This window comes from Geotrypetes seraphini, chromosome 6 (assembly GCF_902459505.1).
Source record: "Geotrypetes seraphini chromosome 6, aGeoSer1.1, whole genome shotgun sequence".
Taxonomy (NCBI): Eukaryota; Metazoa; Chordata; class Amphibia; order Gymnophiona; family Dermophiidae; genus Geotrypetes; species Geotrypetes seraphini.
Window position 1 is genome coordinate 59,394,328 of NC_047089.1, and position 24,292 is coordinate 59,418,619.

Sequence of the window (24,292 nt, forward strand, 5' to 3'; positions counted from 1 at the left end):
TGGTGACCAGCTGAGGAGTAAAGTAGCTGGAGGACCCAGTAGAGATGGAGAGACTGGAGAGCACTCAGGCTTGATGACCAGCATAGGGACTAGTGAAGAGCAAACAGGACTGGTGTGGCCCCACAAGCAGCTGGAAGAGTTCAAGGTACAAAGGCTGAGGGGATTGGCAAGGGACCAGTAAATGGTACCGGGATCTTTCAGAGGACCTCTGATAACCCAGAGAGGTAGACCGAGAGTGGGTGACCAGTGGTGACCAGAGGGACCGGTGAAGAGGTGGCTCAAGAGACCAGGGAGGTCATGTTTGAGAACAGTGTGACTGAAATGAGTCTGGAAGAACAGAGTGAACAGGAAAGAAGATTGGAAGCACCTGGGGAATGGAGAGGTGACGGGTAGTGACTGCTCGGCCTGATCACAGCGGGCTTGCGAGTGGCTCATATTTTTTAAAACTAGACAGACAAGCACATATTCTCTTAAATAGCTTTTGGAGGTTAAAACCTCCTTACATAGGTCAGGACAATCAGTAAAAAATGCATTGTTAGTACAATTAAAAAAAAGACAACCATAACACTTTATGCTAATAAATAAATAAATAAATAATTATATATATATATTTATTTATTTATATAAAATTATATATATAATTATTATTATATATATTTATATTATATTATATATATATATATATATATTATTATTATATATAATAATAATATATATATATATATATATATATAAAAAGAGCCACTACCACCACAATGTTGGATAGGCTGGATGCACAACTCAATCCCAAAACACTTCAATTCCAGTCACATTATTTAATTGCACAGTAATATTTTATTTTCTTATTTCTTTATCTTTGATGCATTATCAATGGGAGGCATTCAATATACTGTAACTACATTCCTTAAGAGGGATTTTATATTTCTCATGTCATTCTTTTTTTTTTTTTGGGGGGGGGATCTTCAGAGACATGAATCCATGTTTTAATCCTTCTTCAGGGTTGAGATGATTTCCTTAGAGCTTCACTGTTCCCACCAGCATGAGACAGCCACTGTGGAAATGTATTTCAGCATTGGGAGGGAGAGGTATTGAACCTATGGTCAGGAAAGAGAGCTAGTTTCCCTGGCTGTGCTTTGAAATAAAGCCCACAGAGCCTGCTATTTGGTGTTTGTAACTGCCCCTGATGCTTCAGATCTGTTATAACTGGAGGACTGTTTAATGTCGTTTCCACATAGTTATCAACTCAAGTATTTTATAGACTCTCAACTGAAAGTCTGATATATCATGGGCGAAGTACAAGAAAGAATAGGGAACGCCATGGAGGGCAAGCCCCACAGAGTGCAATTATACTGTAGCTTGCTGCGACCCTGACTGCACACAGCAAGCAATGGCCGAGGGGAGGGGGCCATGTGTCCTCTTTTTTTGGCTTCACCGATAACCCTAGCCAAAATCCCAAGCGGCATCTTATCTGTCTAAAAATTTTGAAAGTAGACTGGATTATGATTTTGGCACCCTTTATCATCAGCACCATGGGCCAGGCCCTCACCTGGTCCATAGAAAGCCATCATTGCAGTTACCGCAAGTTAGCTTGTCCAAAGTAAAGTACCATATTTGTATTCATTCACACAGTCTGGACAGCACTCGCATACGGAAACAGCCGTAAATCATGTGGGAAACAGCTAGGGACAAATGAACAGGGCGACAGAATCAATTAGGTAATTAAAGAAAACCAAGGTGTCATCGAATTGATACCATCTTCCCTGCCAAGTAATGAAAGAGAGCGTGTTTGTAAATATGGGTAATGCTTGCGCCTCTGCGCACAGAGGAACAGAGCGCCTTGTGCACAGCTGGCACAGCACCAGCCGCTGACAGTGGGACTCCCATCCGCGAGCCTCCAGGGGAGTGCTGTGTGCAAAGCGCAGGAGCAAGGGCGACGCTTATTGGTAGGAAGGCTTGAAGCGGAGCGCAAATCGGTACAGCCGGCTACGCTTATAAAAGACTGCGGCACGGGCGCATGCTTGGCAGTGAAACTTCTAGCGGGAGAAATGGGAGATGGGGAGAGAATGGAGCAGTGGCGTACCTAGCATATGTGACACCTGGGGCCCATCATTTTTTGACACCTCCCACCCCCATCTGTATGAAAAACATGATTTTTAGTAACAATCCACACATCACACATGAATACCTAGGAAAAGACAGCATCTTACATACTGCAGTGAGCAGTACATCAATAAACCCCTTGTAAAACTAAACAAGCCAGACTAATATAGATCAATCCTACAGTCAATCCTAACAGAAAACCATGTCTTTTCGAACACACAGAACACAGAAAACACCTTCGCCTAGTATGTAATCACAAACTAACTACTCCCCCTTTTACAAAACTGTAGTGTGTTTTTTAGCCACGGTGGTAACAGCTCAGATGCCAACGCTAAAAAACATTCTACAGTTTTGTAAATGGGGAGATAGAATAAAAATACGTAGACAAAGGTTAAACTGAAGCACCAAGAAGCTGGACTCTACATACAATGCAACATCACAGAAACAGTGATGCATCTCACCTAAAGCAAAAAAAAAAAAAAAAATAAATAAATATAATTTTTTTTCTACCTTGTCTTCTCTGGTTTCTGCTTTCCTCATCTTTTTGTCACTCTCTTCCTTTCATCCACTGTCTACCCTCTCTCTGCCCCTTTCGGCTCGGCAAGTGGCTGAGCAGCAAGAGGAAAGCTAGCAGGAGCAGAGAGCTAGCAGGAGTGGAGGGAGACAGTGGGCAAAACAAGGAGAGAGCAGGAGAGAAAGAGACAGAATCGGCAGGAGTAGCAGCGAGAGTTAGCTCCGCCCACCCACCACCGCGTCGGCAGTCACCACCCAAGCTCCCCCTTAAAAGGGGTGGAGCCAATGGCGTGCAGCCGTTCGGCACGCGTTGAGCGCCTTTAAGAAGGGCCGAGGTATCAACCTAAGGACAGCAAGGTAAGGACGCCAATAAATAACACACCTAAATAATCAAATAAGTACATAAAAGTCAAAACACAGCAAACGCAGAGGGCACACACATACGAAACAACAGCTGGATGCACACAAACTGCTGACTTAAAGTTAGGAACACCAGCACTGACCAACACAGAACACCACAACACTAGTCAACGCTAGTCAAACACGGCACATTGGGAATGCATACAGGGAAAAACATATAACTAGGGAATAGGGAAGTAGCAAAAAGGTACCAGTGTAATAATAGAGAGTACCCCAAAGAGGCGGACAACAATGGAAGCAGAGGGAATCCAGAAGATGAGTTTTCCAGTGTTTTGCAGTCTGCCATATGTATGACTACCTCCCCTCGAGGAGGCAGTCATATGTATGCGGTTGGTATCAGAAGCTGGGAAGCTTGAAGGAGGAAGTTAGGCAACTGAAGGACAGGATACAGGAACTGGAAGTATTTTAAATCGCAGAACCATTCAAGACAGCTGACAACTTCATGAGAGAGAGACACATTGAGGAGGAAGTCAGGGAGCTCGAGGAGTTCATGGAGGAGGCCTATAGGAGGAGGGTGGAAGAACACGAACATCAGAGGAAAGAAGAGACGACACCCATATGGAATGGAAAACAAGAGGAAGATGACGCCAAGGAAGAAACCCACAGAGGAATCCCACAGGAAAGGGAGGCAATGACTTGCTGATGCCTATGAAGAAGCAGTGAAGCACACCGAGGACATAGACCTGCGACCGGAGCAAAAACTGAAGAAGGGGAAGTCTGTGATCCTAGTGGGAGACTCAATCCTAAGGCAAGTAGATAGCCACATAGCAGGAGGAAGAGAGGATCGACTAGTGACCTGCCTCACAGGAGCGAGAGCAAAAGACATCATCGACAAAATTGAAAGGATCCTAGAAGGAGCAGAGATGGAAGAGACTACAGTGTTGATCCACATCGGGACAAATGATGTCAACAGGAGAGACTACAGTAGAAATGCACTGATCGAACAGTTCAAGATTCTGGGAAGGAAGTTGAAGATGAGGACTCAGAAGATAGTGTTTTCAGAGATCCTACCAGTACCGAGGGCAGATATGAAGAGACAGATGGAACTACAGTCAATAAATGCATGGATGAGGAGATGGTGTGAGGAAGAGGGTTTCCACTTCATGAGAACTGGACAACGTTTTGGGGCAAGAGCTAGCACTTCAGGAGAGATGGACTGCACCTGAGCGCGGCGGGAACTAGACTTCTAGCAAACAACGTCAGGAGAGGAATAGAGCAGGCTTTAAACTAAGAAGAAGGGGAAAGCCGACAGTCGACCAAGAGTCGACGATTCGGAAGAAGGTATCCCGTGAGGAAACTGAGTGGGAAAAATACTGGGAAGACACAACGGGCAAAAAACAAGAGCTGACGGATCAAGAAGATGATACCAAGATTGTAGCGCAGGAAAAGAAAATAAAGACAAAAAAATATCAGGTCTTAAATTGCATGTATACTAATGCAAGGAGCCTAAGAAATAAAATGGGAGAACTAGAAGTCATGGCCAAAAAGAGAACCTAGACATCATTGGGGTCTCTGAAAAATGGTGGAACAAAGAAAACAAATGGGACATAGCACTGCCGGGGTACAAACTCTATCGCAAAGACAGGTCAGGTCAGAAAGGAGGAGGAATAGCCCTATACATAAAAGAAAACATACACTTGAACAGAGTGGACACAGCAGCGACAACCAACAAACTGGAGTCACTATGGGTTAAGATACCGGGAAGGAAAGGGCCCAAGATAAAGATGGGCCTGTACTATCATCCACCTGGGCAAACCAAAGCAAACGATGAAAACATGAAAGCCGAGTTGAAGCGAGAATGCAAAAATGGTAACACGATTATTATGGGAGACTTCAACTATCCCGGGATAGACTGGAGTCTTGGAAACTCACAATGCGTTAGGGAGACCGAATTTCTGGAGGCTATACAGGACTGCTTCATGGAGCAGCTTGTCAGAGAACCTATGAGAGGGAATGCCACTCTGGATCTAATCCTTAATGGGCTAAGAGGACCTGCAAAGGAAGTGAAAGTAGTGGGACCGTTGAGAAACAGCGATCACAATATGATCAAGTTCAAAGTTGAAGTAAGAATATCGAAGGGAAAGAGAACCACAGCGACAACTGATAACTTCAAGAAAGGAAACTACGAAGCGATGAGAGTAATGGTAAGGAAGAAACTTAGGAACAGCTCGAAGAAATCGCAGACTTTAGAGCAAGCCTGGTCTTTATTCAAGGACTCGCAAAATCTGTATATCCCCAGATTTAGAAAAGGATGCAAAAAGAGCTGAACAAAAGGACCCGGCATGGATAACTAAAGAAGTGAAGAAAGCGATAGGAAATAAGAAAATTCATTACAGAAATGGAAAAAGGACAAAACCGGGGAGAACTGGAAAGAGCACAGGAAGCATCAAAAAGAATGTCGCCTCGTGGTTAGAAGAGCAAAAAGAGAATATGATGAGAGGCTAGCTAGGGAAGCACGAAATTTCAAACCGTTCTTCAGATATGTTAAAGGGAAGCAGCCGGCAAGGGAAGAGGTGGGACCGCTAGATGACGAAGATAGGAAAGGAGTGGTGAAGGAGGAAAAAGAAGTGGCGGATAGACTACACATGTTCTTTTTGTCAGTATTTACAAAAGAGGACACATCTAACGTGCTGGAACCTGAAAAAATCTTCAAAGGAGATCAAGCAGACAAATTAACATCCATAGAGGTAAGCCTTGAAGATGTACATAAGCAGATAGATAGATTAAAAACTGACAAATCCACCCTAGGGTATTGAAAGAACTAAAGGAGGAAATAGCGGAACTACTACAGCAGGTTTGTAATCTAACCCTGAAAACAGGCGAGATCCCGGAGGATTGGAAGATAGCTAATGTTACGCCCATCTTTAAAAAAGGATCGAGAGGTGACCCGGGGAACTATAGACCGGTAAGTTTGACTTCGGTTCCGGGGAAGATGGCGGAAGCGCTGATAAAAGACAGCATCAATGAGCATCTAGAAAGGAATAAACTGATGAAAACAAGCCAACATGAATTCTGCAAGGGAAGATCGTGCCTAACGAACTTATTGCACTTCGAAGGAATTAACAAACAAATGGACAAAGGGGACCCTATATATATACTTAGACTTTCAAAAAGCCTTTGACAAGGTACCCCATGAATGCCTACTACGGAAACGCAAGAACCATGGGGTGGAAGGAGACGTACATAGATGGATCAAAAATTGGTTGGCGGGTAAGAAGTGAAGGGCCACTACTCTGACTGGAGGAGGGTCACGAGCGGTGTTCCGCAGGGGTCGGTACTCGGACCGCTGCTGTTCAATGTAAACGATCTAGAAACAGGGACGAAGTGCGAAGTAATAAAATTCGCAGACGACACCAAACTATTTAGTGGAGTTGGGATAAAAGAGGACTGTGAAGACTTACAAAGGGACCTGAACAAACTAGAAGAGTGGGCAACGAGATGGCAGATGAAGTTTAATGTAGAGAAATGTAAAGTCTTGCATGTAGGAAACAGAAACCCGAAGTACAGCTATACGATGGGAGGGATGGTAATGGGTGAAAGTACACTAGAAAAAGACTTGGGGGTAATGGTGGACAAAACAATGAAGCCTTCGGCAAAGTGCGCAGCGGCCTCTAAGAAGGCGAATAGAATGCTAAGTATTATCAAGAAAGGTATTACAACCAGAATGAAAAAAGTTATCCTGCCGTTCTATTGGGCGATGGTGCGCCCGCATCTGGAGTACTGCATCCAATATTGGTTGCTGTACCTTAAGAAGGATATGGCGTTACTCGAGGGTTCAGAAAAGATTGATAAAAGGTATGTAAAACCTTTCATATGCTGAAAGGTTAGAGAAACTGGGGCTCTTTTCCCTGGAAAAGCGGAGTCTTAGAGGGGACATGATAGAGACTTACAAGATCATGAAGGGCACAGAAAAAGTGGAGAGGGACAGATTCTTCAAACTTTCGAAAACTACAAGAATGAGAGGGCATTCAGAAAAATTAAGAGGGGACAGATTCAGAAGCAATGCTAGTAAGTTCTTCTTCACCCAAAGGGTGGTGGACCCCTGGAATGCGCTTCCAGAGGGTGTGATGAGACAGTGTATGGTATAGGGGTTCAAGAAGGGATTGGATGATTTCCTGAGGGAAAAGGGGATAGAAGGGTATAGATAGAGGATTCCTGTACAGGTGAGTGGACTGCTGGGCACAATGGACCTCTGGTCTGACCCAGCAGAGGCACTGTTTATGTTCTTATGTTCTATATGGCATCTTCTCTCTTTCTATTCCCCTACCAGAAACTTTATACAACCCCCTTCCATTTCTCCCTTCACCCCAATTAGTCTGGCATCCATCTTCTTCCCTTCCCTCCTCCAATGGTCTGGCATCTCTCCTCTTCTTCCCTCTCCCACACCCACATGGTCTGGCATTTCATTCTCTTCTCTCCCTTCCCCCCACTTCCATCAGCATCTGCCCCTGCCCCCTTTCTCTCCCTCCAACCCAATTCCATGCAGTATCCTTCCCGCTTATGTCCCTTTCCCCGCAATTCCATCAGCATCTGCCTCTTTCTCACCCTTCACCATGATTCCATACCACCCTAACCCCCTTTCTCACCCTTCACCATGATTCCATACCACCTTGACCCCCTTTCTCACCCTTCACCATGATTCCATACCACCCTGACCCCCTTTCTCACCCTTCATCATGATTCCATACCACCCTGACCCCCTTTCTCACCCTCCACAGCCTTCCATACCACCCTGACCCCCTTTCTCACCCTTCATCATGATTCCATACCACCCTGACCCCCCTTTCTCACCCTCCACAGCCTTCCATACCACCCAGACCCCCTTTCTCACCCTTCACCATGATTCCATACCTCCCTGACCCCCTTTCTCACCCTCCACATCCTTCCATACCACCCTGACCCCCTTTCTCACCCTTCACCATGATTCCATACCACCCTGATTCCCTTTCTCACCCTTCACCATGATTCCATACCACCCTGACCCCCCTTTCTCACCCTCCATACCCTTCCATACCACCCTGACCTCCTTCACCATGTTTCCATACCACCGTGACCCCCTTTCTCACCCTTCACCATGTTTCCATATCACCGTAACCCTTCTCACCCTTCACCATGTTTCCATACCACCCTGACCCCCCTTTCTCACCCTTCACCATGATTCCATACCACCCTAACTCCCTTTCTCACCCTCCATACCACCCTGACCCCCTTTCTCACCCTTCACCATGATTCCATACCACCCTGACTCCCTTTCACACCTCCATACCCTTCCATACCACCCTGACCCCTTTCTCACCCTTCACCATGTTTCCATACCATCCTGACTCCCTTTCTCACCCTTCACCATATTTCCATACCACCCTGACCTCCTTTCTTAACCTTCACCATGTTTTCATACCATTGTGACCCCCTCTCACCCTCACCATGATTCTATACCACCCTGACCCTCCTTCCTCACCCTCCACACCTTTCCCTGCCACCCTGACCCCCTTTCTCACCCTTCACCATGTTTCCATACCACCCTGACCCCCTTTCTCACCCTTCACCATGTTTCCATACCAACCTGACCCCCTTTCTCACCCTTCACCATGATTCCATACTACCCTGACCCCCCCCTTTCTCACCCTTCACACCCTTCCATACCACTCTGACCCCCTTTCTCACCCTTCACAATGATTCCATACCACCCTGACTCCCTTTCTCACCCTCCATACCCTTCCATACCACCCTGACCACTTTCTCACCCTTCACCATGTTTCCATACCACCCTGACTCCTTCTCACCCTCCTTACCCTTCCATACCACCCTGACCACTTTCTCACCCTTCACCATGTTTCCATACCACCCTGACTCCTTCTCACCTTCCTTACCCTTCCATACCACCCTGACCACTTTCTCACCCTTCACCATGTTTCCATACCACCGTGATCCCCTTTCTCACCCTTCACCATGATTCCATACCACCCTGACCCCCCTTTCTCACCCTTCACCATGATTCCATACCACCCTGACCCCCCTTTCTCACCCTTCACCATGATTCCATACCACCCTGACCCCCCTTTCTCACCCTCCACACCCTTCCCTTTCTCACCCTCCATACCACCCTGACCCCCTTTCTCACCCTTCACCATGATTCCATACCACCCTGACCCCCCCTTTCTCACCCTCCATACCCTTCCATACCACCCTGACCCCCTTTCTCACCCTTCACCATGATTCCATACCACCCTGACCCCCCTTTCTCACCCTCCACACCCTTCCCTTTCTCACCCTCCATACCCTTCCATACCACTCTGACCCCCTTTCTCACCCTTCACCATGATTCCATACCACCCTGACTCCATTTGTCGCCCTCCACACCCTTCCATACCACCCTGACCTCCTTTCTCTCCCTTCACCACCGTACTGTGCTCCTTTCTTTCTCCATCCCAAATCAGCAAGGTCCCGCGATGACTGCGGCTGCCGGTCCCCCCCCCCCACGTCACTTACCTCTTCCAGAACAAAGGCGGTAGACGGCGCAGTCATCGCAGGACCTTAGTTCACTTCAGCGCGGCTGCCGACTCTGCTCTGTTATAAGTAGGGCAGCAGCGCTGAGGTGTTGTTTGAAGCAGCGCGGGAGGTTCCGGATCCGGCCGGCTGTGCACCGGGGCGGATCGCCCTCTCCCTCCCTTGCTATGCACCGCCCCCCCCCCCCCCTCCCTTGGTAGCCACTGGAACGGAGGCAGCGCGGGGTGGTCGCACCTCGGCTTGGGCTTCTTCTTAGTCGTTTCTTTGTCGTAACTTTTGCGGCAATGGAAAAGAAAACGGTGGACACGCCGCTGGGTGGTCGCCCGTCGTCCGTCGCTGGTTTAGCGGATAAAAGCATAGTCCTGCTCTCGTTTCATAAGCGCCAGCTCTCTGATGTCCCTCCTGAGGTTGAGGAAGACCAGAGCTCCTCTGCGGCTGCTCAGGAAGTCGGCACCGAGCAAGTAAGTGTAAACCGGGGGACTCGGCGCAAAACTCGGGGAAAGAGAAACTGTTCTTCTCAACAGGGTGTTGGGATAAGCAGCAGTTTCCAAACTTTAAAGACCACAGTCGCCGAAGCTGTCCAGAGCAGGGAACACGGTAAAACCAGGATTTGCAGGATTCTCAGGAGAGTAGATGTGCTGTAGTGTAGCGTAGCTCAGAAACAACCATTTTCAGTATCTATAGAAAACCAAAGCTACAGAATTCTTCTCGGTGTAGAATGCGAAACTGCCTAAATTTGATGTTAAAATATTTTCATTATTCTTTGATATGCCACGTGAGACTGTTGCTGCGGTTTAGAGCAGGGGCGTTTTTAATACTAATTATGAAAAAAAATTTTTTTAGTCTTTTAATCTTTTACTTATCCCCGTTCCCTTATGTTTTTCTATATATAACAGATGTAATCTTCCCCCCTCTTTTCCTCCCTTTTCAAGTTTGTCTTGTCTTAAAATTGTCGTTACTGAGTTTTAATTTGTATCTTTATATTTTATTCTTTTTTATTGATGTACATCGCTTTGTAAACAGATTCAGCGATAAATCAAATATTAATAAACCTTGAACCTTGATTTTAGTGCAGAGCATAATTTATTTCTTACCATTAAAAAGGAGCTGCTTAAAATCTTATAGTTCTGAGGGTAGGTAAAGATCTGTGGGGTCTGTTCGGTCTGCCCCAAAGTCCCATTCATTATTAAGGCAATATTGAACCAACAATCTGGTAAAAAAGGAATGCATACTCGTATTTTATGTGTGCGTTTTCTTTGCTGCTGTGCGAAAATCTTGTGCCCACAAATACAGGGGGGTTTGAAAAATTTGGTGTCAACGTGTAAGTTAAACAATGTAGTCTCCATCAAAGGCTCCAGCGGGTTTCCAGCCTAATACTGTTTTTCCTTTGATATTGTGCCCTAGCACTATTCACATAGAGGGGCATAACCAAAACATACGGCTAAACACCCAAAATCGGCACTAGGAAAACGGCCATTCTCAAAAGGCAAATCACTATATGTCAAAAAAAACATATTTTTTTTCCCTCGAAAATCGTCTGGACGTCCAGGCCGTTGATCATCCAGACCACCAGAATGTCTGACATCTGGAAAAACACAAATCTTGTCTAATAAAAGCAAATTCCAATGCATGAAATATGGTAGGTCTTCAATATCAAGTCTCTCTCCTTTTCAGGAGGAGAAGTTGCTATCAAACACTTTGCAATATAACAAATTATGGAAAAAGCTTCAAAACTTGTCAAAGAATTTGCTTCATAATTAGTTCAGCACTGCTTTTTTTTTTTCTGCAGTCAGACCTACAAAGAGCACTTGAAAGTGCTGTTTTCTTTAACTAACATCTTACTGTACAATACACAAAGCATTTTCCTGAAATAAAAGACTTTTACCAAAGCTGCTTAGAGTAATCCCTATTTAATTAAACCTTAGGGGTATATTCACATGTAACAAACATGTACAGTGTACTGCTCTATTTCAGTGTGAATGCACATATGTGCAACTTTTATAGGTAAGCATATGTTTGGATATAGATCAGAAGACTTCCAGTAGCACAGTATAGAAATAAATACATTGAAGATGAGGCAGAGAAAAAAAATTCCCTGATTATTATGGTTCACATTGTAGAAGCTGGACTGCTTATAGAATGTGTTCTTTTATGAAGCTTTTGTTTTTCTCTTCAATTCTCTACCAATCTGGATAGATAATCTTGAAGTTGCCATACTTAGGGGTTCTTTAAAGTGTGTTTACTGCAGGTTAAAAAGTCATTACTGTGTGATGCACTTAGGCATCTTGCAGTAGTTCATGGATTGGGCACACTTCTCATAATCTAAAAAAATAGATTTTATTTTTAGCATGGGGAATGAGTTAAGTGTAGCGTAGATGAGCCTGTGCTAATTGGTTATCAAATGGACCTTGCTGAGTGCTAACTGATTGGCATAGGATTAGCGCAGGAGCACCTACAAAATGGTGGTAAGGGCTCGTGTACTAATTGGGAAACTAGCATGTGACCGACCATTTTACAGCCACGTTAAAAGCATCCTCAGTGCGTGGGAAACCCACGCACCAATAATAGCACAGGCCACTTTTTAGCATAGCTTAGTAAAAGGGTCCCTTAGGAAATGTTGTGTGGCTTTTACATATTACATGAGAACATAAGAATTATCATACTGGGTCAGACTAATGGTCCATCAAGCCCAGCATCCTGTTTCCAGCACTGGTCAATTCAGAGTTCAAATACCTGACAGGATCCCAAAAACTTATTATGAAGCAAATTCTTTGATAAGTTCTGGAGATTTTTTTTCCCATAGTTTGTTATATTGCAAAGTGTTTCAATAATACAGTATTCCCCCGAAATTCACGGGGGTTCCATTCCAGTAACCCCCATGAATTTTGAAAAACTGTGAATATAGTTTTTCGCCTGTCAAAAGGCGGGAGAGGCAGGGGAGGGCAACTGGGGCGCTGGTGGGTGCAGAAAATCACTCGCGCTATGCTCCGACCGCCTCTTCCTGTTACTAAAGTCAGGCTACACCAATCAGGAGCTGCTTTGACATGCCAGAAAGCATGTCAAAGCAGCTCCTGATTGGTGTAACCATGACTTTTTAGTACAAGGAAGTGGCGTTTGGAAAATACCATTAATTACTGAGTTTGCGAATCACGACTTCGCGGGGGTTTGTTGTATTATTGTTGGTGAAGATTCTAGAATTTGTGTTCTGCTTTTGTTTAGACCAGTGGTTCCCAACCCTGTCCTGGAGGAACACCAGGCCAATTGGGTTTTCAGGCTAGCCCTAATGAATATGCATGAAGCAAATTTGCATGCCTATCACTTCCATCATATGCAAATCTCTCTCATGCATATTCATTAGGGCTAGCCTGAAAACCCGATTGGCCTGGTGTTTCTCCAGGACAGGGTTGGGAATCACTGGTTTAGACCACTATAAATAAATATTGCAGGGTGGGATAAAACAGTATTGGGGCAGACTCACCATTGTGATGATAGGGCTGTGTCTGAGGGACCACTACAGTAGGAGGCTCACTGTCCTCTAGCTTTCATCTAGTTCAGTCTTTGATAGGTGGTTAGGGCCTGGGGGTCCAGATCAGTGTTCCCTCTAAGGCAGTGATTCCCAACCCTGTCCTGGAGGAACACCAGGCCAATCGGGTTTTCAGGCTAGCCCTAATGAATATGCATGAGAGAGATTTGCATATGATGGAAGTGATAGGCAAGCAAATTTGCTTCATGCATATTCATTAGGGCTAGCCTGAAAACCCAATTGGCCTGGTGTTCCTCCAGGACAGGGTTGGGAACCACTGCTCTAAGGTGAGCGCATGAGCGATCGCTCACTATTTTCAGTGGCGTCGCTCATGCTTCTTCTGGTGTCGCTCACTCGAGCGGAGGTGAAAGGAAACGGCGGCGGTGGCGGTCTGCCCTGCTCGCCTAAGATGCAGCAGCAGCGGCTCCTTTCATGATCCCCGCAATCAGTGGCGTACTAAGTGGGGGGGCGGTCCGCCCCTTGTTTTCATTGGTGTAACGCCGGCCCTGCAGCTCCGGACTTCCCCACACCTGCCCCCCCCTTCGGATCGCTATTATTTTAAATGTTATAGCGGCGGCGCTGTATCCATCAGTGGAGACGTCTAACCTCGGCCTGCCCCGGAACTCTTACTGCAACAGTGACTTCCTGTTCCTGCCTAGACGGGCGGCTGCTGCAGTAAGAGTTCCGGGGCAGGCCGAGGTTAGACGTCTCCACTGATGGATACAGCCCCGCGGCTATAACATTTAAAATAATAGCGATCCGGGGGGGGGGGGGGGAGAAGGTGCGGGGAAGTCTGGAGCTGCAGGGCCGGCGTTAGAGGGAGTAAGAGTTGATGGTGATGCAGGGTCCCGCGGGGGGAGGGAGGAAGGAAGAAGAGGAACCAAAGCATGGCAATTTTGGGGGAGCAGGTGTGGGGAAGTCCAGAGCTGCAGGGGAGAGTGTTGCGGTACCCAGCTGGAGGGAGAAGGAAGATGAGGGAGGGAATGAAAGGAGATGCCAGGGCTTGGAGGGAAGGAGGAAGGTATGCCAGACTAAGGGAAAAGGAAGGGGGGAGATGTGAGAGCATGGAGGGGGAGGGAAAGATGGAAGAAAAGGAAAGGAGAGAGATGCCAGAGAATCAGGGAAGGGAAGATACCAGACTATTGGGTGCAAAGGAAAGAAAGGAGAAGAGAGAGATGCCAGAGCATAGGGGATGGGGTGGTGACAGAGAGAAAAAAATGGAGAGGTGGCAGAGCTGGCTGGCTTTGGGGGTGGGCAAAATCTGGAAGGCAGTGGGGGCACAAAGGACATGGGAAGGAGGCACTGGGGGCACTATGGACACGGGAAGGAGGCACTGGGGGCACTAAGGACATGGGAAGGAAGGAGGGAGGGAATAGAAAGGGACAATTGTTGGGCCTGAGTGCAGAAAGAAAGAAAGGATACACAGTCAATTAATAGATGTCCCCTTTTGATGAAAAAAATAAATGGTCACGTTACCACTGACTTACTTTCTCTTCAGCAGAGTCAGCATCCGCGCTGAGGTGCAGGAAGGTCCCGCAATGACTCGTCTGCTGGCTCTGCTCTGGAAGAAGTAAGTTACGTCGGAGGGGGTGGACCCGGCAGACGCAGTCATTGCGGGACTTTGCCGCAACTCCCTGCGTTTGCCGGGTCCACCCCCTCCAAAGTAACTTACTTCTTCCAGAGCAGAGCCAGCAGACGAGTCATTGCGGGCCCTTCCAGCATGCGGCTGCTGAGTCCGCTCTAGAGCAAGTACGTCAGAGTGGGGTGGATTGGCAGCAGGCAGCTACAATCATCGCGGGACCTTGCTGCGTGAAGGGAGAGAAAGGAGCAGGACTGCTGGAATGGAAGAGTGGTGGAGGGAAAGAAAGTGGGCAGGGTGGTATGGAAGGGTGGTGCTGATGGAATTGATGTACAGAGAAAGGGGAGAGACATAAGGGGGAAGAATATTGGAGGGAAAGAAAGGGGGAAGATGCTGATTGAAGAGGGGTGGATGGAGGGAGAAAGGGCAGACATTGGATGGTAGTGGGGAGCCTATGCTGGATGGAAGTGCAGATGGGAGAGATAAGGGAGTAAATGCCAGAAGGAAATGGGAGGAGAGAAAGAGGGGAGCAGATGCAGGATGATAAGTGGACAGAGAGAGGAGAAGGTACTAGATGGAAGGGTTGGAGAAAGAGGGTACATGATGGAAGGAAGGGATAAATAAAAGGAGGACACATGATGGGGAGAAAAGGATTGAGTTAGGGAAACACTGGAGGGGTGAGGGAAAGAGGTGGCAAGCTTTAGGTAGACAGTAAAAAAGGACATTGATGAGAGGGTAGTAAGAACATAATCTTTCTAGACAGATGCAGAAAATAAATTGAAAAGGGAAATGAGGGAAAAAAGGGAAAGGGATTGCAGAGGAGAGGTGTGGGAGAGGGAAGGAGAGGAGAGAGATGCCAGAGCCAATGGGGGTGAAAGGAGAGATGGAAGGGGGAGGCATAAAGTTTCTAGAAGGGGCATAGAAGGAGAGAAGATGCCATATAGGGGAAGAGAGACGGCAGACAGTGGATGGAAGGAAGAGAGTTACAAGAAGATGAGGAAAGCAGAAACCACAGAAGACAAAGGTAGAAAAAATTTCTATTTATTTATTGCTTTAGGAGACATGTGTCACTGTATCTGTGAAGCATTGTATGCAGAGTCCAGCTTCTTGCTGGTTCAATTTAACCTTTGTCTATGTATTTTTATTTTATCCCCCCTTTTACAAAACTGTGAAGCGTTTTTTAGCACCAGCCGTGGTGGTAGCAGCTCTGATGCTCAGAATTCTATGAGCATCAGAGCTGTTACCTCCGTAGCTAAAATCCACACTACAGTTTTGTAAAAGAGGGAGAGGTTAGTTTGTGATTACATATTCCATACTAGGCGAAGGTGTGTTCTGTGTGTTCGAAAGACATAGTTTTCTGTTAGGATTGACGGTGTAGGATTGATCTGTGCTGGTCTGGCTTGTTTAGTTTTACAATGGGTGTATTGATGTACTGTTCACTGCAATATGTAAGATGCTACCTTTTCCTAGGTACTCATGTGCGACGTGTGGCTTGTTACTAAAAATCATGTTTTTCGTACAGATGGGGGGGGGGGGGGGTGCCAAAAAATGATGGGCCCCGGGTGTTACATATGCTAGGTACGCCACTGCATTATGTAAAGATACCAGAAAGCTGGCGAAGCAAAAACTTTAAGTAAATTGTTATTCTTCTAAGTTTTGAGTATTTAACCCTCCCACAATCTCATTGGCACTCGTTTCAAGTTTATTGAGATTTTGATTTAAACGCAATATCAAATATTTTCAATGTGTATAACAAAAATAAATTTTGGGAAATAAATAAAACCATTTGAACAATAAACATACAAACATATCCATAGATGATTAAAAATACATAAGGAGTACAAGGATAAACTACATTTGTTTAAAAATGTGTCCTCCGTGCCTGCTCATAAATTTGTGGAATATGTAACTTGTCGCTTATTAATATTTTTTTTTTTGCACACACCTTATCAATCCTTAGAGGGAACATTGGTCCAGATCACTGTCAGCTCCCCCCCCCCCCCCGAGCAGTATAAAGCACTGAATGTATCCTAAGACACACAACATTTCTATCATTTCATAGCTGCAGCATCACTTTTGTTGTCCATCTCTAAGGCTTTTTGCAACTCGGATCATATGTTTTGGTCCTGTCCACATATCTTGAATTTCTGGTGCCAAATATATACTCATGTCTTGCAACTGTGGAGGTTTCAACTACTTGTCAAACCAGACCTATTTTTCACAATTTTGATGTCTCTTCTTCCATTTAGTTTTTGTGCCTCCTCTGCACTGATGACTACTAACTGCTTAGTGGTATACGGTGTATTACTAATAATAATATTATAGTGTTCAATGGGTTTCAGAACACAAGTGTCCCATACTCTTCTTTGTTCAAAACAGTTGGGAGAGTAGTGCTTCATATTATAAAATAGAACTTTAAAAATATTTGCTGCCCAGTGCAAATAACTTTTTTTTGCTGAATGGTGTTTATTTGCAAAGTTATCCGCTGATAGTAAATATAAAATAACTCTGGGATTACACATTTTTGCAATAAATTAAAACCTCAAAATTGTATGTATGTTGGTAGGATAGTTTAATACCTATCTTTTTTCTTTTTAGGTCTTGCGAGAAACTTCTTATGTACAAGAACAAACCATGCCAGAGAAGTGTGGCTTCGACAATGCTGCTTATGAGGGTAGTCTAGATAGCTTATACCCTTTACCAGTTGACATGAGTACTGCTGTGATCAATATTGTGGGCATGACGTGTCAATCTTGTGTTCAGTCCATAGAGGGCAGAATTTCCAAAGTGACTGGCATAGCAAAGTATAAAAGTGTCCCTAGAGCAGAACAATGCTGTGATAAAGTATCAACAGTCTGCAATCAACCCACAACAGATTTGTCTGGAAATTGAAGACATGGGCTTTGAAGCTGGCATAGATGAAGATACGCTGACATCATTATCTCAGAAGACTCCATCTGCCATTGGTGAAGCACTGGTTAAGATTAGAATAGAAGGCATGACGTGCCAATCGTGTGTCGGCAACATTGAAGGAAAGATTGGGAAGTTACAAGGTGTGGTGAAAATCAGAGTTTCCCTTAGCAGCCAGGAAGCAGTCATTGTTTATCAACCAAATGTTATTCAACCACTTGATCTCAGGAACCAAATAGATGACATGGGATTTGAGGCCACAATTAAGAGCAAACCAGACCCATTAAAGCTTGGAACCATTGATATAGAGCGTTTGCAGAGTACAAGCAAAAAGAGCAATTCTGTCCTCAGTCATAGCAAGGATGTCAATATCAGGCCAAGGACAAAGACATTAAATGGTGTCATAGCTATAACACTGGGAGTGAAAGGAATGCACTGCAAGTCTTGTGTCCTTAACATAGAAGGGAATATATCTGACCTTCCTGGGGTCCAGTCTATTAGAGTCTCCCTTGAAAATGAAAATGCTATTGTGCATTTAAATCCTGACATAATTACACCAGCCTCTTTAAAAGAAGCCATTGAAGCCCTTCCACCAGGTGACTTCAAAGTGTCTCTCCCTCTTGGGCTGGAAGAAAATCATAGGCTAAATATCTCAAATAACTTGTTATCCTCAGCCTCATCCCATGTTCTTGAAAAAAACTTTGAAAAAGAAACACAAATCGCAACTTGCACAGCAGTGATCCACATAGGTGGAATGACCTGCGGCTCTTGTGTGCTCTCAATAGAAGACATGATATCACAAAGGAAAGGGGTACATTTAATAACGGTATCTTTAGCAGATGGAACTGGAAATGTTCACTACGATCCCACCACAACTGATGCAGAAGAATTACGAGCTGCTGTGGAAGACATGGGATTTGAAGCCTCACTCGTTACTGGTACAGATGAGTACTTAAAAAATTATTTTAGTAGTTATTTTTAGTTAATATTTGCTTGTCTATTTGTCTTGTGTTGTAGAAACATTAAGAAAGGCACAATGTTCAGGTTGATTCCAAGTAAGATCTCTGGGTACTAATTCCCTAAACTCTTCTTGTTGTTATAAATGTACTAATTTTTGAAGCTAATTACTCCTGGTCTTGAAACTCTGATTCCTGAGACTTGGATAGTATGTATGATGATGGGACACATGCCTCTCCTTTTAAGGAACAGAATGTTTGTTTGGAATAGCAACACTAAAATTGTACAAAGCAATGGGCCTACATGAAATGTATCCTAGGATATCAATAGAGCTCAGCATTTCTAGCAGATCCTTACATGTCTGTATTTCCCCAGTAAATTATAAACTCTGTGGAACAGGGACCATCTCTACTAAACATCTGTACAGTGCCGCATACATCTACAAGCACTAAAGAACATAAGAATAGCCTTACTAGGTCAGACCAATAGTCCATCAAGCCCAGTAGCCCATTCTCATGGTGGCCAATCCAGGTCCCTAGTACCTGGCCAAAATCCAAGGAGTTGCAACATTCCATGCTACCGATCCAGGGCAAGCAGTGGCTTCCCCATGTCTCTCTGAATAACAGACTATGGTCTTTTCCTCCAGGAAATTGTCCAAACCTTTCTTAAGACCAGCTATGCTATCCCGCTCTTATCACAACCTCTAACGATGGTTCCAGAGCTTAACTATTCTCTGAGTGAAAAAATATTTCCTCCTATTGGTTTTAAAAGTATTTACCAGTAACTTTGTGTGTCCTCTAGTCTGTAATTTTTGATGGAGTGAAAGATCGATCCACTTGTACCCGTTCTACTCCACTCAGGATTTTGTAGACTTCAATCATATCTCCCCTCAGCCGTCTTTCTTTTTTTATTTATTTTAAAACATTTTATTGAAAAGATAAAGAAATACAAATACTTAAATAAAAGCACAAATCAGTCGTATCATGGTTCTTTAATACAATGCCTCTATACACATTATTCAAATGTAAAGAAACCCCTCCAACACCCATACCCACCCTTAACCCCTAAGGGTTCAGTGGAAGCACCACTAATACTCTGCCAATTACCCATGGGCTCCTTGAGAGTCGTACCAGGTAATATATGGCTTCCTCAAAGTTAGGAATATACCCAGTCTATGATGTTTCAATGCAGTCAGCTTAGACAGACGAAAAACATACTCAGTCTTACTCGGGACCTAGGAGCAAGATGGAATCGTCACTTGGCGCCAGGCTGCTGCTAGTACCAATCTCACTGCCTTAGCAATGGTTGCTATAATTTTATGGAACTTATTGGAAATACCCAATGGTTGCTTATTTAACAGAGCACATCCCGTATCCTTTTCAATGATCACCCCACATATATCGGAGAAAATCATATCGCAAAATACACCCACTTTGGAACAGGTCCACCAAACATGTTGAAACGACTCTTTTCCGCCACACTGCCACACTGTCAACAAGTGTCGGATGCTAGGATTAATCCTATACATCTATACAGGTGTGAGGTACCACTGATACAGGAGTTTATAGCCATTTTCAACCATATTGCTCGCTATAGATACTTGCGAGTAAAGAACGCAAAATACGCTGCCATTGTGGTGGTGCAATGGGAAAAGTAGCATTCAGATGGTCGTTCATAACATCACATCACATGATACATCTAGAGATACAACCCCTACCACTGGAAGCAGACCAGACTCTATCCCATTCTTTATTTTCCCTAAGCAAGTCTGGAAAGGCCTTTCTCTTAAATCAATGACTTGGTTATATTGTAGTACCTCCAAGGCAGAAAGTCTATATTCCTGTTGCATCACCTATACCGAGACCAATTGACCATCCACCAAAAATTGGCCCAGTGTCGCCAACCCACCAGCCACCCTAGTTCTATACCTATGATCTGTGTTCTGGTATGAAATACTCTGCCACTACCACTGGCATTTGGCCAAAATAAACCTGCCCTTTAAATAAGTGGCCCTTGGCAGAAATCCAGAGACTCAAAACAACCCTTATGAGTGGATTAACATGCTGCAGAATAGCCTGTAAGTGGGGCAGCAGAAGCCATAGAAGATGAGAACGCTGGATGTCTCCTATAAAACAGGCCTCCACCTGCACCTAATTTTTCTGGAAATCCTGTCATACCATGAGAGAGTGTAACTGCATAGCTAAATAGTAATAATAGAAGTGGGGCACCATCATGCCTCCCCTGTCACGCAATTGGAACATAGCTTTTTGGACCCGCAGGGGTCTACTTTTCCAAATGTATGAGAAAATTCTACGATGCAGAGTCAAAGAAGGATCTAGGAAGCAGGATTGATAGTAGCCATCTCTTTTCTAAGCTGAAGAGCCCTAACCTTCATAGTCTTTCCTCATACGAGAGGAGTTCCATTCCCTTTATCATCTTGGTCGCTCTTCTTTGAACTTTTTCTAGTGCCACTGTATCTTAAGATAAGGAGACCAGAACTGAACACAATACTCCAGGTGAGGTCGCACCATGGAGCGATACAGGGGCATTATAACATTCTTAGTCTTGTTATTCCTTTTTTAATAATTCCTAGCATCCTGTTTGCTTTTTTGGCCGCCGCTGCACATTTAGGTTGGTTCAGTTTTCTCGATAGTGGAGGGGATATTTGGGGAAGGGAGACAGGAGTCTTGTTGATCCTTGCTCTGTATTTGCGTTTATAAAATGACAGTTTTACAGAATATTGTTCCTTTTTATACTTTAATAAAATAAGTTCAATATAAAATCATAATTGTTTGAGGTTTGTGTAGAAGGGATCAGACAGTTTGCAGGGATGGGGACAAATTTTTTTTTCCCTCGTGTTCTCTAGTAGATGTGTCTTGGAGTCCTGATGCCCGCACCCTGTCGGAATTCTCCTGCTTACTGCCTTGGATAGAGTGTATTTCCACAGCTGGAGATCTTCTCAAATGTTAAACAAACAAACAATCCCCCCCCCTCTCAGAGCTCCATAAGTGTTATTGTTGGTTGCATTTTAACAGGTGGGTTGTTTGTTCCACCTGGGTTTATGTTATGGGTTGATTAACTTGGTTCAATTTTGTCTTACAGAGCAGAACAGAAATGTATTATTGAGGATGTTCCCCGTACCCCTCCTTCCTATTTCTTATGTTGTAGTAGTGATCAATTGCTTTGGTAAAAACTGAATGGGGTACTACAGCCATTGGAGAAAGAGCAGAGTTGAAGAATGTAAATTTCATCCTTCTGCAACACAACTCGCGATTTGGGGGATATTACCTTTAGTCAGAAAGAAGATTATCGAAGTGAGAACCTAATCTTCCATTATAGTATTAGCAGATCATCTTTCAGGGTGGAAAAGTCTGTTTTTAATTCCCTTAATGCAGGGAAACACAAGAATAGAGCAACAATAGAGTTCACTATGCCAAATCAATTGGCAACTAATGGTATATGGCAGCTTTGAGACACTGCCAACATAAGAGGTAATTAAGAATTCTGGGATAATGACAATCTGGCTAAGCAGCCGTACATTGTTTGTACACTGCAAGAAATAATTAGGTTTTTTGCAAGGGCAGAGCAAGTAATCCATGTGACATATTCACTATTCATGAGCAAATATGCTATGCAACAGCATTTCATGCACAGGGGGAAAATTAACAATTCTATGTAAAGCAGCAGCGGGGAGGGAGAAGTCTGTTGGGGTGGAGGATCCTTGGCAATTGGGCCATTAGTTTCAGTTTTCAGGATATCTGTCATGAATCTTCATATGGGATGGAGAAATACCTAGATAAGAACATAAGTGTTGCCATACTGGGACAAATGGAAGGTCTATCAAGTCCAGTGTCTGTTTCCAACAGGGGCCAATCTAGGTCACAAGTACCTGGGAATATCCACTGCTAATTTCTAGAATAAGCAGCATAAAATCTGTTTTCTTCTTTTGGAATCTTGCCAAGTCCACCTTAATTTCTTATGGACTTTCAGGAAAATAGCTAAACCTGCTAAGCTAACTGCTTTTACCACATTCTCTGGCAATGAATTGCAGAGTTCACTTACACATTAAGTGAAGAAATTTTTTTTTTCTCTAGTTTGTTTTAAATTTACTACTTAGTAGCTTCAATGTGTGCCTCCTAGTATTTTTGGAAACAGTAAATAAATGATTCACATCTTTCCGTTCCACTCCACTCAGGGTTTTATAGACTTCTGTCGTATCTCCCCTGAGCCATCTCTTCTCTAAACTGAAGAGCCCTAGTTCCTTTAGCTTTTCCTCATAAGGAATTCTTCCCACTCCCATCCCCTTTATCATTTTCTTTGCCCTTCTCTGTACCTTTTCTAATTCCAGCTATATTTATTTGAGATGCGATGACCAGAATTGTACACAGTGCAGTATAATCTCGTTATAACAGACTTGCTTATAACGGAATATCGTCTAGTGGACAAGGTCCACTGATCCCAGCTGTACGCCTTTACGAACATGCAGAAAAGCACCTCATATAGCGGACTTGCATATAATGGAATTTCACATATAACAAACAAACAATTTGGTCCCCAGAGTCGCTTTTAGCTGTAGTTTTGTTTGGCTATAACGGACATGCGGGCTCTGCCTACAAGGCATGCGGTGTGCCGGTGATACAGTATCAAAATGCGTACATCACTAAAACATACAAAAATGCAGCCCAGAAGAAAATGACAGATTATTTTTTTTTCCAGTACAGTACGACATAATGCTTTAAAACATCTTTTAGTGTTCTGGTTTTGCAATCATATCGTGCCATACCAATGTTTTGCTGAGTTTTGTTGCTGATATGCTTGTGCAGTGACTGTTGTTCATTGATTGTACATTGTTTCAAGTTGACCTAAATAAAGCTTTTAAAAAATGCAACTCTGGATATAACGGACTGTTTTTCCAGACCTGTTATAACGAGATTATACAATATTTGAAGTGCAGTTGCACCATGGAGCAATTATAACATTCTCATTTTTGTTTTCCATTCCTTTCCTTTCCTTCCTTGCATATTCGCATCAACGCAGGTGCCATAAAGCGGGAAAAGGGGCCAAAAGAGACTATGAGGAAAAAATAGCCAAGGAGTCAAAAAACTTCAAGCCGTTCTTTCAATATATTAAGGGGAAACGACCCACAAAGGAAGCGATGGGACCGTTGGATGATTGTGGAATAAAGGGAGTGCTAAAGGAGGACAAAGCCATCGCCGATAAACTGAACACATTTTTTGCGTCTGTATTTACCAAAGAGGATATACACAACATATCGGAACCCGACAGGCTATACACTGGAGGCGAAGATGGGAAACTGACAAGGTTGACAGTCAGTCTAGACTCTAGAAGAAGTAAGCAGGCAGATTGATAGGCTTAAGAGCGACAAATCCCCGGGACCGGATGGCATCCATCTGAGGGTCATTAAGGAACTGAAAGGAACTATAGCTGAACTGCTTCAAGTAATAGCCAATCTGTCGATCAAATTGGGAAAGATTCTGGAAGACTGGAAGGTGGTGAATGTTACGCCGATCTTCAAAAAAGGTTTGAGGGGAGATCCGAAAAACTACAGACCGGTGAGTCTGACCTAGGTACTGGGAAAGATGGTAGAGGCTTGACGGACATGATCTGATGGAGGACCAGTCAGCACGGCTTCAGCAAAGGACGATCTTGCATGACGAACTTGCTGCACTTCAAGGGAGTAAACAGGCAGATAGGTAAGGGTGACCTGGTCGACATTATATATCTGGATTTTCAGAAGAAGTTCAATAAGGTTCCGCATGAAC

At 44.2% G+C, this 24,292-nt stretch overlaps 1 protein-coding gene across 1 annotated transcript in view; it reads left to right on the forward strand.

The window, feature by feature from the left end:
• ATP7B (ATPase copper transporting beta) overlaps positions 1-24,292 on the forward strand; it is a 160,606-nt gene that overhangs the window by 1,604 nt on the left and 134,710 nt on the right. Inside the window, 2 exon segments of the mRNA XM_033948176.1 lie at positions 17,241-17,444; positions 17,446-18,490. Of these exon segments, the coding sequence (XP_033804067.1) occupies positions 17,277-17,444; positions 17,446-18,490 (1,213 nt within the window). The 5' untranslated portion in view covers positions 17,241-17,276.